Source organism: Eubalaena glacialis, chromosome 15, assembly GCF_028564815.1.
Source record: "Eubalaena glacialis isolate mEubGla1 chromosome 15, mEubGla1.1.hap2.+ XY, whole genome shotgun sequence".
Taxonomy (NCBI): domain Eukaryota; kingdom Metazoa; phylum Chordata; class Mammalia; order Artiodactyla; family Balaenidae; genus Eubalaena; species Eubalaena glacialis.
The window spans coordinates 55,983,398-56,001,571 of record NC_083730.1 but is presented as its reverse complement, the minus strand read 5'-3'; the positions used below and the strand labels follow the sequence as shown (position 1 = coordinate 56,001,571).

Sequence of the window (18,174 nt, the reverse complement as noted above, 5' to 3'; positions counted from 1 at the left end):
GAGCCCCTTCCTGTGTGTAGGACAGACTGTGTCTTTAAGGCAACCCTTGAAGTCCTGGGCTACAGCCTCCACAGTTGACCCCATGGTGTCTGGGCAGCTTGATTCCTGGGCTTCAGCCCGGGTTCCTGGTTTTTGCTTCTATCCTCTGCTGGGCCGGGATCCAAGACTGAACCCAGTCCAGTTGGCCAAGGCTCTGACCCTTTCTCCTAGTTCCTGCCAACTTTCTTTGTTTCTGTTTTTTCTACCTTGATCCATATGTAGATCCTTGGGCCAAGACTCTGGTCATCAGGATGCCAGGAACTCTTGTTTCCCAGAATGCCACACTCCTCCCCTTGCCCTCAGATCGGGCCCCTCACACTGATGCTGGTCCAAGCTGCACCTGTATCCCCTACAACTGCACCTGAATCCACACTAAGACCTTGAACCTGAACTGTTAGCATTTGCAGTCTGGGTGAGTTCCCCTGTCCTGTGCCAGCCGCCTCAGCAAAATCCTTTCTCACAGTAAATGCCCACATACCCATCACTTCAGCTAGTACTGCTGCTTTGACAAATTAGTCCCTGTTAATGAAAATTAAACCCAGAGTAGTAGTTTTCCTGATTGGATTAACAATCCTCTGAAGGGTAAAACTGCTGGCAAAGCAAGTGAAAAATTTTCCAGAATTTCAGCATTTATTTTAATGGGACTTTGTATGAAGACTTAATTTAGTTGTGACCAAAATATCTTGCCTGTTTTCTAGTTTTGTTGCCTATTATCAAAACATTTGTCCAGGCCTCCATCTCAGCAGATAGATTACATTATCTTCCCACAGTTATATTATTTAACTTTTCTCTAACTTCATATTTGTAGATGTTCAAATGGGTAGGTATTTTATTTCAAAACAAGAAAGGTTTAATTTATAACAGAGAACAAGTAGTATTAACGCATATACAAGCCACAACAAATAGTTTCTTGGGATTATAAAATAGAGAACTACTTATATGCCAGACATTCTGGCATCAACTATATATCAGAGGAGGGGAAATTAAGTATCAAGAATCAAGATGTTCTAAGAATTAGAAGGTAGACAGTGGCTTGTAATAAAGCAATAATAAAATGACTAAGGTTATAGTATAACTCATCTAATAACTAAAACACTAGTTTATCTTTCCAAGGACAGATAACTAGCTCAAAGTGTGTTATAGATATTTTTTTACAACTTCCTAAGCTAAGATCTTACATTTATAAATATTTACTCAAAGTCATTAGTTAGCTTAATCTCTTAAGCAAATCGTACTTTGCTTGGGCCAATATTAAATTCTGTTTTTACTCTGTAGCCCAAGAATACATCGTGGCCCCGATAATCCACAGTAGATAATGTACACACAAATCAAGAATCATTTGCATGTGACGAAGCCAGAGAACAGTTTAAGTAGCACAATTTACCACCAGCCAAAGGCAAGCCTATCCTTTAGAGCAGTACCTTTCCTGAGCCCAATAAATGGCTGCACTGTTTTCCTTCAAACCAGTATTCAGTTAAGTGAAAACCAATGGCTAGGATGACCTGCTGGTGATTCCACCTTATCATGCGAGAACAATGACTTGAATTTAAGGAATAATATATGAAGCAAGATAATATAAGACTACCAAAGAAGCGACAAGGGAACTGCTTTGCTGTTTGTCCCAAGAAGCTGTCTTGCCTTCAGTTTAATGGGTATCCACCAATGCAAGGCAAATGGTGAATGGAAAGAAGTTTCAGGATCTTTGATTCAACCTACACTCCTCCAGGTCTGCTCTTGGGAATGAAAAACCAAAACTCACATTAAAAGCATCTTTAAAATTCTATAATTGAGCTAGAGATTTGGAAATAGAACTATCTAGACCAACTGGGGGTAAGAGGAGAGACAGTGTTGGCCTCTACCTCAAGGTTTCACAAAACAGAAGCAGGGAGCCCAGCAAGTCAACTCAATCTCCCTACACATGCTTGCGGGAGAAACCGACTTTAATAGAGGCTGGTCTTTTTCATGATCCGAAGAAACTCTTCCTCGTTCACTTCACCGTCTCCATCCTGATCTGCTTCGTCAATCATTTCCTGCAGCTCCTCGTCAGTGAGGTTTTCCCCCAACTCGGTGGCCACGCGCTTTAGGTTTTTGAAAGAGATCTTCCCGGTTTCATCATCATCAAAGAGCCTGAAAGCCTTCAGGATTTCTTCCTTGGTGTCTTTCTCGGCCATCTTCTGAGTCATCACGGCCAAGAAGTCATTGAAGCTGACTTTCCCTGTGCCTTCCTTGTCCACCTCGGCGATCATCCTCTTCATCTCCTCCTTCCTGGGTTCAAAGCCCAGCGCCCTCATGGCCACCTTCAACTCCTTCACGTCGATGGTGCCGCTGCCGTCGGCATCGAAGAGGTCAAACGCTTCGCGAACTTCTTGCTTCTGATCTTCAGTGAGCTCGGGCTTAGGCCCCACCTTTCTTTTCTGGCTGGTGGAGGCCACGTTTGACTTCTTGAAGCTGGAAGCCATCCGCTGGCGGCGGCAGCGGCGGCGGCGGTTGTTACCTTAACGCTTGTTGTCACCGCGCTGGAGCTAGTGCGCCACCGCCAGGAACGCGGGCTCGGGGCCTCGGCTCATTCATTCCCAACCGCCTCCCTTCTGCGCCCCCAGGGAGACCCGGCTCAACTAAGCCCGCCCCATCTTCGAGATCTGACATACGTTAAAACCCACAGTTCCCTCGGTTATTACTGAGTTTCCACGACCTGAGAGACCTGAGCTGGTAGCCACCAGCCACTGTGGTCTTCTATAACGTGCTGGCACTTGTTCTTTCCAGGCCATCTGCCAGCATCCATAGGACGAGGTTTATAGGGTTATTTGGAAGTTTTTCCTCTCTCCTTTTCCATACGAATTAAAACAAACAAACAAACAAAACAAAACAAAACAAACCCCTCTGGGTCTGAGGTTACCTAAGGGTAAATTTAGGATAATCAAGATTGAGTTTGATCCTTTGTCATAAAATGAGGGGAAGAAGGAGGAGAGAATATTAAAAGTCACACCACGTGTTCAACTCCATAAATGGAAAACAGATAAAATGGAAAGAGTTATGTAGAAAATTTGTAGAAGTCTGTCTCCTGACATTATACTCAACAATGATAAAAATGTCACTAGCTTATTTGGCATACGCTGAAATATGAAATGCAATATCTGAATGTAAGATTTACTTTCATTGCTTCAATTTTATGTGCTCAGTATAATTGCACATGAGTGCAGTCATCATTTCATTCAGTAGGCTTTGATTTGGAGAGAGGGGGGCTGCAGTACTGTATTCTGGTATTCTGGAATTTTAAAAACTCTACCAGCATATTACTCTCACTGTTTGTCATCCAATTGGGGTTGCGCTGAAGCCCACACTCTGATTGCCCTGCTTCGGCAGTGGACACAGCAGGAGGTGATGCAGGGCATGTTGGGACTCAAAACTGCTTCCTGAGAACAAAGGGGCAAGAGGAAAATGGAAGCTTTTCAGGTGAAAAGAAAGAACAAATTCATCAGTTAAGCCCATAAGGGAACTGTGTTTAGAATTGCTCTGTAGGTGCTAGGACTCAGCTATTTTTGTCTGACCTAAGGCTGGACATCTTCAGGGTTTTCCCTTCACATAAAAAAATGAATGTTTCTTTCTAAAGAATTAAAAATAATTCAAATAAACTATTGTTGCTTTTGGTGGTAAAAAAGAAAAAAGAATTGCTCTGTATTTCTTTAAACAGTTAAAAAAAACAGAAAGCTGACAATTGTAGCATTCTTTTTTTTAAAATAAATTTATTTATTTTTGGCTGTGTTGAGTCTTCGCTGCTGCGCGCGGGCTTTCTCTAGTTGTGGCGAGAGGGGGCTACTCTTTGTTGTGGTGCGCGGGCTTCTCATTGCGGTGGCTTCTCTTGTTGTGGAGCACGGTGCGTGGGCTTCAGTAGTTGTGGCACGAGGGCTCAGTAGTTGTGGCTCACGGGCTTAGTTGTTCCACGGCATGTGGGATCTTCCCAGACCAGGGGTCGAACCCGTGTCCCCTGCATTGGCAGGTGGATTCTTAACCACTGAACCACCAGGGAAGCCCCTACAAATTGTTTTTAAAGTTATTGTTAAGATATTGTTTACATGACATGTTTAATTAGCCAGATCTCACTACCTGCCCCAGTCGATATGTGACATAATGGACAGAGGGCCTTGGCACAGGGTTTCTAAAGGTAAAAGCACCTTACCTGGGACATTCCTCCCAACAACCCCCCCCCCATTGCCCATCTTCCAACCCTGCAAATCCTCCTGCTTTCTTAACCCGGTCAAAAAGCCTGGGATCTTATCCCAAACCTTATTATTTCTGTGACCCTGAGAAAGCCACTTAACCTCCCAGACTCAGCTGAAACATCTGCAAAGTAGGCATAATAATAGAGCTTCGTACTAGGCTCCTGTGAGTGTTGAATGAGCTACTCCAGGGACAGTTACTACACGGAGCTACTCCAGGGGCCATACAGGGCTGGGTGATTGTTAGTTGAATCTGAATTCCTCCCAGATATTTTGCATTTCTTTTGACACCCACTCTTCTGCCCAAATTCATGCCAAGCTATGATGTGTTGGGAAAAACTGAAGGATAGAAGCTGCTTTATATAGAGCTATATTTGGGCCAAGCTGAGCTCAAAGCAAAACAGTTGTCATAGTTTCCAGATGTGTGCAATCAGCAGTCACAACTAAGGGCCACCAAGAGCTCCCTTCATAGAAAACAGCGCCCTCGGCCAGAGTCAGCTCTTGGTGGGGAGTTACTTTATGTTCATAATCTGTGATCTGATTTTAAAAAAGAAGGGATGCTTACATTGATTGTGTGCCTAGCACTGGGCTTGCTTCTCTCATCTGCTGTCTCGTTTAATCCTTGTCATCATTTCTCATTTTGCAAATGAAAAAAAAAAAAAAAAAAAGAGGCCCGGGAGGACCTGTCACGTATCCATTGGTGCACAGGCAAAAAATGGTGGCTCTGGGATTTAAACCTTGGCTGGTCTGAGTCTGATGCTGAGTCTTCATTCACCACACCACGCTGCCTTCTCCAAAAGTTGAGATCATTACCAAAATGCAGTATCACTGGGAAGATATGATACTGATTTTCTTCCCTAAGCCTAACAGCAATTAAGCATCTTGCCTAGAAAGATTTAACAGGATTTTGTGGGATCTCAGACAGGGTCCCATTCGGGGGTGAGTCACTGAAAGAAAGAGCAGTATGTCTGGACTTTTGTTTACATTTGTTCTTCAATTCTGCTTCACCCCATCCCCTCCGGGTACAAGTTAGTGGGAAGCAGTCTGGGCAAAGTGTTTTTGGTTGGCATTAGTCAGAGTCTATACAATGCTGGTGAAAATCGGCTTCATTGCTTTAAAGTCACTTTTCAAGTTTGAAGAAGACCAACATAAAGTAAATGAGATGTTCTGATAAACCAATGGTTAGGAGTGGTTTTGTTTTGTTTTGTTTTCTACTCTGAACATTTTTTGTACCACGATGTCCTAGGTAATATGCTAACTCAGTTGTTGATTATCTGAGATGGGGAGAGGAGGGAAGATAGTTGTTTAGATTTGGTCATGGAAGTTTAGCAGCTGGAAGGGGGGTGGGGAAGAGGTGCTAGAATTCCACAGCAGGGTCTGGAGTCAGCTGAGAGCAAGAGAAAGGACCCACACAGCTTGCTTATTCTAATTATTTGGTTTTCCATCTGACTCAAATGGCATGAAAAAGGTGAGGCTCAGGAGCCTTTTAAAATTTAAGTTGCTCTCAGCAAATTCAGCAAATTCCAGGTGCCACCCAAGGCAGAAAACATGCATAATAAAATTTCTTTATTGCTGCCTATTTACTTTCCAACAAATGCGGAACAGAGAGAATGCCAATGCTTGATACTTCTGCATAAACAGGATAACTGTGGGGGGGGTGACCCCAAAACCAACAATAACAGAACTAAACTATTTATTCGTGAATATGTGGAGCCATTTACAAGAAATGGACTCAGCATCAACAGTTTTACAATCCCGGTGGTCTCAGAGTGGGAATATGAAGTCCAGTCCAATAACTCAACCCAAGCCTTTTTGGCAAGCCCAGGAACAGACTTAAGTGTCCAGCCAAGGACTACATAATTTCTCATTCCATGAACCCCAGAAATAAAGAAATACTCCTCTCAGATACAAAAGCAGACTGTGTTTTAGAAAAGAATTTACCAGAATCTCACACTGCTTCTCAAACTTTCACCCAGATACTCCTAATAGCAAAGGAGATGTAAAGCACTCCCTTGGGATCCAGCGAAACATTTGGAAGAAGCCTACAGCAAGAATGAAATGTCTTTATGATCTTGTGTTTTGTCTTTTTAAAAAGTGAATTTTGCTTTCTGCTTCATTGCAAGTTTGCTGGTCTTAGTATAGTTTTAAATGACTGATCATCGAGGAAATTTGATTTCTTTCAAAAAAAATGCACTGTGCTTATTTGGTGACTTTAAGTATACCTCCAGGGGCTAGGAGAACCTTGTATGTTTTAGCAAACTTGGATCTAACGTGGAGTTTGCAGTGAAAAAAATAAAGATGGACAATGTTTCCCACTCCTACCCAACCAAGATCTGCTCCACTTATACATCATTTGGATTTGGGTGTCAAAGAAAAAGAAGGAAGGAAAAGTGTGAGGAGGAGAAGAAGGAAGATGAATGAATCTCCAGAGCATTTGGAACTTGAGAGGTGGGGCAAAATGAAATGCATCCACTGAAAGACTGGCTGCCCTCTCTTCCCAGAGCCCAAATCAGCCCAACTTAAGCATTGCTTTGATGGCAACAAACTGAGAAAAGACACAATCTATGTTGACAAATTCAAAGCAGAACCTCATGGGGTTTATGACCCAGAAGTTGACCACCCTGTAAGTAGTCTGCCGAGGGCCCCCAAGTTAAGGCACACAACAGAAAATGCAGAACTAAGAGGACCCGGAGTGGCTTAGTTGGATTTTTAAAATATCTCATAGACTAAGCTATTGGTTTCCTCTTTGATCCACCCTTTTTCATTATCCAAGGCCCCTGAGACTTCAGTGTCAAAAGCTAAGTCCTCTGTTAACTAAGGAGAATTTTCTGCTCACCAGAGGCAGAAAGGTCAAAAGCCCACGGGGGTGTTAGTGACACAGAATTAGCCAAGTGACCTGCATGTTAAGGGTATATTTAGGGATTAGCAGTGACCTGGAGAGCTTGTGCCCTTTTAAAAGACATTGAAATTCAAATTAAAAAAAAAAAAAAAGTAACTGTGCAGGCCCAAGAAAACAGGTCTTGTGGAATACAGGTCAGGCAGAACTTGGCCTGTTGGCTGCATGGTGTTTGTCCAGTCCTTGTATTGGTCACTGGGGTTCAAGTAGTAAGGACACTTCTCAGAGAAAAGGACAGACAGAGGGAAACTTGAATTCTGGCCTCAAGCCTACTCATGCCTAGTTCCTTTAGCACAGCATCAATATCTTTTTTTTTTTTTTTTTAATCTTTTGACCACAAGGCATGTGAAATCTTAGTTCCCTGACTGGGGATCGAACCCAAGTCCCCTGCATTGGCAACATGGAGTCTTAACCACTTGACCGCCAGGGAAGTCCCCACAGCATCAATATCTTTATTGAAGTATAGACCCTGCTATAGGAGCAGCCCATAAGGAAAGTGAACTACTGCAGATGTAGCAATAATCTGTTTGATTTTCTCCCCTGAACCAGCTTGGTAGGAGAGGAGCCCACTTTGCCTGCCATATCCCTGTGACCTTTTCCACTACCACCCCTTTGGGAATAGAGGGCCCCTGTGATTGGCAGTGAGGCTGATCCAGGTAGGATCCTAGAGGCTACTCCTGAGTCCCGTGCTTGGCACCGTGAGGGAGCAGGATAGCCAGGGACTGTACCCCTCCCGCACGTATGACACAACTGCCCTGTTGTCAGAAGTCTGCTCCTCAGCTCACTGGGAACTGAGGAAACCAAATGAAGGTGACAGTAGATGGTAGAGAAAACGTATGCCTTTTTTTTTTAAGTTTTTATCTTATCTTTTTTTTTTTTTTTTTTGGCTGTGTTGGGTCTTCATTGCTGTGTGCGGGCTTTCTCTAGTTGTGGTGAGCGGGGGCTACTCTTCGTGGCGGTGCACAGGCTTCTCATTGTGGTGGCTTCCCTTATTGCGGAGCACGGGCTTCAGTAGTTGTGGTGCACGGGCTTCAGTAGTTGTGGCACATGGGTTCTAGAGCACAGGCTCAGTACTTGTGGCGCATGGGCTTAGTTGCTCCGTAGCATGTGGGATCTTCCTGGGCCAGGGATCGAACCCATGTCCCCTGCATTGGCAGGCGGATTCTTAACCACTGTGCCACCAGTGAAGCCCACGTATGCCTTTTATGAAGAAAGGATTTGCATTAACAAAAAATTCTGAGAAGTGGATTTCGACTAAAAATCAGTTCTGTGCTGCAATATACGTTTAAAAAGAAGGTTCTGAACTAAATTACAGTTTGACTACATTTCAAAGTTTAGCAATTGTGTCAGCAAACAAAACATCAAAGGAAACCAATAAGTCATGTTACTCTCCTCTGAGGCAGCAATTAGAAATCCCTTCATCAACAAATAATCATATTACAGCTCCCTCCTGTGAAGCCTCTAAATAGGAAAGGGGTGCAATCTGGGCAGGAGGAGATGATGTCTCCCTCATCCTTTCCAGCTGGCAACTGACCATCCCCGTGGAGGTTTTTCGTTTAGATGTTGGTGAAAACGTCTATTGAAACTCGGTGGGTTCACCACCCAGAGTTGCTGGCCCCCCTACTTGCCTTCATGTTCTGCATTTGCTACTTTGCATCTACAAAGCCCTTTCCAAATTCCTTTGGTTTCTGGATCATTCTTATCTGAAATCCATGTTCTTTTGTTTTTTTCCTTTGGCATAGGTCAGGGTTTCTTTTGCCCTGAGTACTGTGAATGGGACAAAGCTTAAAATGAAAAAGAGGTGGTTTACTCGTGGTATTGTTTTCAGTTACACCTTATACAAAATGTTTGTCTGCCAGGGTGATTTCAGGCTTCAGTGCATTAATGGGAGCCTATAGTTAGTTAATTTTAAAGCTCTCACATCCTCTAAGAATTTCACACAGGCATTTTCAATAATATTTTAAGGATAACAGATGGGAATGAGGCAAGGGGAGAAAGCTGGCTCTCAAATATAAACTCACATTTCAACCTCATCTACCAAGTTGGGTTGAAAAAGGCGAGGAGGATGCATATTTCACTCCAGACCTCTTTGTGACTTTATCAAAATCGTGAATATTTAGTGAATCCTAAGAAAGTGATAGACATTATTTAGCCTCTCCTTCTGCTTTAAAACTGTGAACATCCTAATTTCCCAACACAGTCAAATTTTAGAGACTAAGACATAAACAATTTTATGCTTACATATTGTTCAAAATAAAGGAAAGAATGCCTTAGAATCCCCAGTTCATTAGGATTAATGAGAAAGCACAAAAACAAATACATACATTTAGCATGGGGGCACTGCAGACATTTACAATGCTGGGATTAACGGCTAGATAAATGGAATAAGATTAAGAACATGTTCAGAAACTGTATTCTTCATTTTAGTGAAGAGCAGCTCACAGGCAGAGACATGTCTCTCCTGCACCTCGGCCGGGGCAGCCCCAACAGGAGAAGCCGGAGATCTTGCAGCTCTAGGGTACATTTTTTTTTTTAAATTAATTAAATTATTTATTTATTTATTTATGGCTGCGTTGGGTCTTCGTTGCTGCGCACCGGCTTTCTCTAGTTGCGGCGAGTGGGGACTACTCTTCGTTGCGGTGCACAAGTTTCTCATTGCGGTGGCTTTTCTTGTTGCGGAGCACGGGCTCCAGAGTGCAGGCTCAGTAGTTGTGGCGCACGGGCTTAGTTGCTCCGCGGCTTGTGGGATCTTCCCAGACCAGGGCTAGAACCCATGTCCCCTGCATTGGCAGGTGGATTCTTAACCACTGCGCCACCAGGGAAGTCCCTAGGGTACATTTTAATCTGACAAGTTGTCTAGATTATGTCAGTGGTCTGCATATAGGGGGTGATCATATGGCCCAGGTGCACAGGTATCTGTGTGATGAGAGTAGCCCAGAGCCCTGGGTACCACCTTCCAATGCCAGCCCCGCCCACTAATAGTCACGTGACCTCGGGCAAGCTAAGCTTCAAATTCCTGGAAAAGGGGGTGGAAAAGCAGTTAGCTCATAGTGTTGCAGTGGTGATTAAATGAGATAATCCGTGTAAAGTGTTTAACACTATGTCTGGTCCACCGTAAATGCTCAGGAATTGTAGCGCATTATGGTTTACAAAGCACTTCTAATATTATATATAGGTATCCTTGTTTCACTTCTCAAAAAAGCCTGCGAGGTACAGGTACATTTTATTGTTGCCATTTTCTTAGTGAAGCACCTGAGGTTAGAGATTCTCAGCCATTTTCCTATTCACACAGCAAGCAAGCAGCAGGGCAAGGAACTCTGCCCAGGTACTCAGCTCAACTCCAGTGCTCCTCCCTTACAATCCTCAACCCCATCCCCCCACCCCATCCCCCCCATCCCCACCCCTGCCTTTTAAGCACAAGGCAGGTGAACTACTTATTTTAGACCTTCTAAAGTCCCAGAGAATAGCAAAACTCACAGTTTCCCTCAATCAGATCTAGCATCATGGGTAAAGCATGGGCTTTTGAGGCAAACAAACCTGGGTTCAAATCCCAGCTCCACCACTTCCAGGTTGTGCCGCCCCGCCTCTCTGTCCCTATCTCTTCCTTCATGATGTGGCACCAACTTCCCCTTAGATCACTGCAGGCACTTTGAAGGAATGTTATACTCAAGGCTCTGTCCAGTATGGTCGCTTATTAGCCATTAGCTACAAAGTTTAATTATTCAGTGGAAATGTATTTAGTGTTCCATGGGCTATTTCATTCTTAAGAATTGGTGTGATTGGTGATATAAGATAATCATATTTGTAAAAGAATGCATTGTTTCAGCTTAAAATACACTTTGGCAAGGCAAGAATGTGTATATTTAATAAAGTATTTGGAGGAGCTCTGTTTGGATGGCAACACCACCCAGTTGATTCAGTACCAAGTTGTTAGACTGTTCTTTGGTGTCATGGACTGAGCCACACGGTGCTGAGATTCTCAACATGATTGTCATGTAGACCATGGGTCTGCCAACTGTTTACTGACACCTAAAATTTTTATTCACTGTCTAAACAAATCCCTCCAGTTTGATGTTTACAGCTTGTGATTATCAGACTTATCTTTTTTTAGTTCCCCAAATAACAGTTGCTTCAATAAAAGAAATTTATTTCTCTCTCTTGTACAGTCTAAGCTCACATGGCTACTCAGACATTCCCAGGGCGCCAAGCTCCTTCGATATCATTGTTCCAACCCTCCCAGGCAGTTTGCTCTGGTTTCACGGTCTGAGACAGCTCTCCACCAGCATTTTAGCCAGCAGGAAGGGGGATGTATCACACTGTTTTGAGCAGCACTTCTAATCCTCTCAGCCCCACCTAACCACTCCTGGCTGCCCACAGCTGTGCAGCCTTTGTTATTTTGCACAACTGCATCCAGGCAATGCCTCATCTTAGTCCATACTCTAGGTTTTCCACTTTCTGTTCTGGGGCTTCTCGGACAGTACAGGAAGTGCAACCTAGCGGTGTAGGAGAATTTACACCTTGACCAATGGCAGTCGGTTGTCAGTTGGTGTTTCCCCCTTTGTGTCTCTCCATCAGAAGGTCCTGTGGGACTGAGCGCCATTCACCTATGATGGTGGCCAACTCAGTAACGTATTCTTGCATGGGCTCTCCCTGCTTCCTCCTCACACTCCTCCTTGTCACCTCACCCCTGCTCCCTGAAGTCACTTCCCAAATAAACCTGCAGTTGAGCTTTACCTTCAGATTCTACTCTCAGGGGAACCTAGGCGGAGAGAGGGGAGCACACTGTCCTATGAACAGGAAGTTGCCCCCATCCCTTCTGCTCACACGCCATGGGCCACATGTAGCTGCAAGGGAGGCTGAGAAGTGACTTCTTTACTCTGAGCGGCCACGCTCCCACTTAAAAAATCCATTGGAATGGATGACATCTCTGCACATGCTTCATATGGATATTTCTCTTAGTTAGACGAATTTGAATTTGCACAATACATCGTGGATAGACCAGAGAGGTGAGACCTGAGTTTTTGTCCAAGCTCTTCCACCCATTTTCTGTGTTAACTTAAGCAAGTTGCTTAAGTCTTCCGGGCCTAAATTTCCTGATTTGTGACATGGTGATAGTAATAACTCTTTTCTCTGGGTAGTGGTGAGAAAAATGAGATTGCAGATGGGAAAATGCTTTAAAACAGATAAAAGATGATGAGATATAGGTTAGATTTGGTTACGGCCTAAATGTAAACAATAAACCAGCGGCAGAATGTCCCATTTCATTCTGTCATTAGATTGCCAGACAGATACACCTACAGCGCAGGATCCAATTCACCCCAGAGGTGGGCGAGCTTGCCCAGCCCACCATCCCGGGAAACATTGATCAGCATGAGATAAACATTCGCTGCTTAAAAGGTTGCCCTGAAGTAGGTTTTTGGAGATACTCTCTCTTAATGTCCTTCTCTTCCAAAAGATTATCTACCTCTGGAATTTATCCTTAAAAATAATCATAAAGAGAAGAAAGCAGAAAAATGTTTCTCATGATATTTGTTACGTGAGCCTAAGGGACAAAACTGCATTCCCTCTCCCCATTAATAACCTACACTTTCAAACATTAAGGATTCCTCTGGACTATTTTAAGAAGCAAATTTATTAGTTCTATAGCATCTTGTAATCCTGAGGTATTTAGGAAAACTGCATTCTTTGGATTCTGAAACCCTGGCTGTTTCCCCGAGCTACTTCAAACAATGCAGCTTTTGCTGATGGGGCACTCCATGGGCCAGCAGTGTTGTTGAATTGTAAGTAAATAATCTTGAAACAAATCCGTGGTTGACACGCTGTCATATTATGTTTACTGCTCCAGAGGAGGGATTTATTCTGAGGATATTGAAAAATTCCATTGCTGGTTGGGGGAAGTGACAATTGGGATCACCCATAAATTAAAGTGACTGCCCTCTGTACCATAGATATGGTCCAAAACATTGAACATGAACTAAAATGTCATATGCGAAATAGAACAGCACTGGATAAAAATATGTTACGTCACTAAATAAAAACAGATACTGTAGAAATGACAGAAGATTAAATTGCCAAGTCTGGCTAGAGCCAGCGCTGTTCTTCTCCCAGGAGTAACAAACATGGGAGTTCTAAAGTGGAGCAGAAAAACGAACTTCAGTTCAAGTGCATCCTGCTTTGGTTTAGCATAGATTTCATGATGTAATATAGGTTGCCTTTTTTTTGTGTGTGTGGAATGGCTTAATGTTTAATGAGCCAGATACCTCTTTTCTTGTAAGAAGGGCATTAGCATTGTAACTTCCTAAAAACCGGTACCTGCTCTGCCGTCTCCCCCATGCCTGGCTCTCTTGGGGGTTGGCCTGGCTTTGCAGATGCGGATGTTGGTGAGGGATGCCGTTTAATGTGACATAGGGCTAAAGGGTGAGGAAGGCAACCACCATGGTCCTTTATCTCAGCAGAAACTTCTCTAGGCTAACTCCATCTAAATCCCAGCAATGTGCAATTACAGAAAATCAGGAACAAAACTAGGATTAAACTACAACATCCCCTTGTGCGCATAATAACCTTCCTGTGGTACCATCTTAAATAGTGAACGTGTGCTTTTTGGAAACGATTTCTCTAGGTATAAAGATGACTGTAGAGACACAAGAAAAGAGTTCTTCCACGATTGTGTAATACTCAGTAAGGGCCAGTTCCACAGGGTGGAAGGAGTCAGAATCGCTGCAATAATTGCAGCTCTCCACCTGCAGTCAGGGAGTGCCTCCTACAGAAGGCCCCGCTGGAGCCCACTCTGGCGGGGTGGTTGTGAATTGTCCGGGAGCAGAAGACTTTCAGGTAGAGGGAACAACACACACAAAGGAGTAGAAGCAAGAAAGTGAACAGCAAGTCCAGAGCCACAGGTGGCCTTCCTGGTGGAGTACTGGATGTGTGTGCGTGTGAATAGGAGGGTGGGGCTGGCCAGGGATGGAGGTCTGTGGGGCGCCCGTGCGTGGAAGGCATGGGTGTGGCAGGTACCAGCCACAGAAATCCTGGGAATGAAAGTCTGAGTCATGGAACGGGATGGTCTGGGGGAGATACGGGTGTCCCTGTCGTAGACCACCCCCGGCAGGCGGCTGCTGGCAGGTGCAGCACAGCAGGACGACCATAGCGCTTTATCTGCTTGTGCGCTTTTTGTGGCCAGCCCAGAGGCCCAGGTCTACTGCAAGACCGTGAAGGTCAGCAGCAGCAGCAGCAGCAGCAGCAGGAGAGGGGACAGCCTCTCACACAGCTCGTAGGATCTTCCATGGCCCCCTTCAAGGTCTCACTTCCACCCACAATCCCCTGCCTGCCTGGCTGGACCTTCATGCCTGCACATTGGATGTGTTCTAGCCAACTAGACTCTTCCCCATGAGTAAAAAACTGGCAAGTCCCCCTTAAATTTGTTCCCCCTTCCTTTTTTTAAAAAAATTTTTTAAAACATTTATTTATTTATTTATCTTTGGCTGCATTGGGTCTTCGTTGCTGCGCGCGGGCTTCCTCTAGTTGCAGCGAGCGGGTGCTACTCTTCGTTGTGGTGCACGGGCTTCTCATTGTGGTGGCTCCTCTTGTCGTGGAGCACGGGCTCTAGGAGCACGGGCTTCAGTAGCTGTGGCACGTTGGCTCAGTAGTTGCGGCTTGCAGGCTCTAGAGCGCAGACTCAGTAGTTGTGGCACCCGGGCTTAGCTGCTTCGCGGCATGTGGGATCTTCCTGGATGAGGGATCTAACCCATGTCCCCTGCATTGGCAGGCGGATTCTTAACCACTGGGCCACCAGCAAAGCCCTCCCCTTCCTTTCTAATCTACTCTATGTTTTATTCTTTATATCAAGGAATGCTTACTGTTCAGTTAATCAGTAAATACCCTCATTGTTTCAGTTCTCTTGTGAGAGATTTCTCCTCCTCCTCCTCTTTCTCTGGCACACACAATAGAAGGGAGAATAGTATAAATCAGCCCCCATGAGCCTATCACCCAGCTTCAACACTTACCCACTCATGGGCATAACTGTTTCATCACTACCCCCATCCGTAGGTCATTCTGAAGCTAGTTCCAGACATTTCATCTATAAATAGTTCAGTATAAACTAAGATTTGATTCCTGTGACAATCTGGTGTCCCCATCCCAGCCCCCTGGCCATATTTAAAAGTATTATTTTTCTGTTCATTGTCGTCAAAGTGTTTGTTCTCAGTGAGCAATTTATTGTAAGGCTATTTACCACTTGAAAAAGCATTATCTATGCTAAATGTTTATGTCACATATAACATTAGAACTAAAAATATTAGAATAATATTAGAACAAACACCCATGTGACCATGATTGAGCTAAAGAAAGAGAAAGAACATTACCAGTGTTTTTTTTTTAACGTTATTATTTTTTTTAACATCTTCATTGGAATTTAACTGCTTTACAATGGTGTTAGTTTCTGCTTTATAACAAAGTGAATCAGCTATACATATACATATATCCCCATATCCCCTCCCTCTTGCGTCTCCCTCCCACCCTCCCTATCCCACCCCTCTAGGTGGTCACAAAGCACCGAGCTGATCTCCCTGTGCTATGTGGCTGCTTCCCACTAGCTATCTATTTTACATTCGGTAGTGTATATATGTCTGTGCCATTCTCTCACTTCGTCCCAGCCTACCCTTCCCCCTCCCTCTGTCCTCAAGTCCATTCTCTAGTAGGTCTGCGTCTTTATTCCCGTCTTGCCCCTAGGTTCTTCAGAATCTTTTTTTTTTTTTTTTGGATTCCATATATATGTGTTAGCATATGGTATTTGTTTTCCTCTTTCTGACTTACTTCACTCTGTATGACAGACACTAGGTCCATCTACCTCACTACAAATAACTCAATTTCATTTCTTTTTATGGCTGAGTAATATTCCATTGTATATATGTGCCACATCTTCTTTATCCGTTCATCTGTCGATGGACACTTATGTTGCTTCCATGTCCTGGCTATTGTAAATAGTGCTGCAATGAACATTGTGGTACATGACTCTTTTTGAATTATGGTTTTCTCAGGGTATATGCCCAGTAGTGGGATTGCTGGGTCATATGGTAGTTCTATTTTTAGTTTTTTAAGGAACCTCCATACTGTTCTCCATAGTGGCTGTATCAATTTACATTCCCACCAACAATGCAAGAGGGTTCCCTTTTCTCCACACCCTCTCCAGCTTTTATTGTTTGTAGATTTTTTGATGGTGGCCATTCTGACCAGTGTGAGGTGATACCTCATTGTGGTTTTGATGTGCATTTCTCTAATGATTAGTGACGTTGAGCATCCTTTCATGTGTTTGTTGGCAATCTGTATATCTTCTTTGGAGAAATGTCTGTTTAGGTCTTTGCCCATTTTTGGATTGGGTTGTTTGTTTTTTTGACATTGAGCTGCATGAGCTGCTTGTAAATTTTGGAGATTAATCCTTTGTCAGTTGCTTCATTTGCAAATATTTTCTCCCATTCTGAGGGTTGTCTTTTCATCTTGTCTATGTTTTCCTTTGCTGTGCAAAAGCTTTGAAGTTTCATTAGGTCCCATTTGTTTATTTTTGTTTTTATTTCCATTTCTCTAGGAGGTGGGTCAAAAAGGATCTTGCTGTGATTTATGTCATAGAGTGTTCTGCCTATGTTCTCCTCTAAGAGTTTTATAGTGTCTGGCCTTACATTTAGGTCTTTAATCCATTTGAGTTTATTTTTGTGTATGGTGTTAGGGAGTGTTCTAATTTCATTCTTTTACGTATAGCTGTCCACTTTCCCCAGCACCACTTATTGAAGAGGCTGTCTTTTCTCCATTGTATATTCTTGCCTTCTTTATCAAAAATAAGGTGACCATATGTGCGTGGGTTTATCTCTGGGCTTTCTATCCTGTTCCATTGATCTATATTTCTGTTTTTGTGCCAATACCATACTGTCTTGATTACTGTAGCTTTGTAGTATAGTCTGAAGTCCAGGAGCCTGATTCCTCCAGCTCCGTTTTTCTTTCTCAAGATTGCTTTGGCTATTTGGGGTCTTTTGTGTTTCCATACAAATTGTGAAATTTTTTGTTCTAGTTCTGTGAAAAATGCCATTGGTAGTTTGATAGGGATTGCATTGAATCTGTAGATTGCTTTGGGTTGTATAGTCATTTTCACAATGTTGAGTCTTCCAATCCAAGAACATTTTACCAGTGTTTTTGAAGCACGTTGTTTTCTTTCCCTTTCTGTCTCCTCTAGTTACCCTCTATCCTGAAATTTGGGCTAATCATAGCTCAGTGAGTGTGTGTGTGTGTATTCACCATATGTAAATTTGGACCTCTAAACAATATATTGTTGCATTTTGCCTATTGTGAGCTTTTCATATAAATACAATTACACTGAAGTATTCTTCTGTGACTTTTTTCCACTCCAACATTATATTTTTGATATTCATCCATGTTAATGCATGTCTAGCTGTCAACCATTCATTTTCACTGCATTATAGTATTTCATGATAGAGTCTACTGCAAATTATTTATGCATTCTATTGTTGATTGACATCTGGGCTGTTCTTAGTGTTTTTCCTCCCAGAAAGCCTCCTAAGAATATTATTGTACTGGTCTTCAGGGCACATGTTCAAGAATTTCTCCAGAGTGGAACTGCTTATGTATGCGTATTCATCTTTACTAGGTGATGCAAAATTGTTTCTAAAGTAGTGTATCATTTTACATTCCTACTATCTCTGTACAATAGTTCCCACCAACACTTGGTCTTGCCAGACTTTTGAATTTTTGTCCTTTGGTCCATTTAATCTTTTTCCTCAATTAGTAATGAGAGTAAGCATCTTTTCATATGTTTATGGGCCCTTCGTATTTTCTTGTCTATGAATGTCTGTGTTTTCACTTTCTTGGGGTCTTTTCCTTGATGATTCATAGGAGTTCTTTACATATTTTGAATACTAAAACTTTGTTGGCACATGGAATATCTGCAAAGAAGGCTGCCAGCAATTTCTCCCATTCTTGTAGGCACATGCCCCCTTCATCAGGAGCTGGGATCTGTATCTC

The 18,174-nt window shown here is 43.2% G+C and overlaps 1 protein-coding gene across 1 annotated transcript; it reads right to left on the bottom strand.

Moving 5' to 3' along the window:
- Positions 1–1,979: 1,979 nt before the first annotated feature.
- Positions 1,980–2,498, bottom strand: CETN1 (centrin 1). Its single transcript, XM_061170077.1, has one exon. The coding sequence runs from the start codon at positions 2,496–2,498 to the stop codon at positions 1,980–1,982; it is 519 nt and encodes a 172-aa protein (XP_061026060.1).
- Positions 2,499–18,174: the final 15,676 nt, after the last annotated feature.

Bases quoted from the DNA above. Each gene is read 5' to 3' on its own strand.
- CETN1 (XM_061170077.1), bottom strand. From the start codon at position 2,498: ATGGCTTCCAGCTTCAAGAAGTCAAACGTGGCCTCCACCAGCCAGAAA.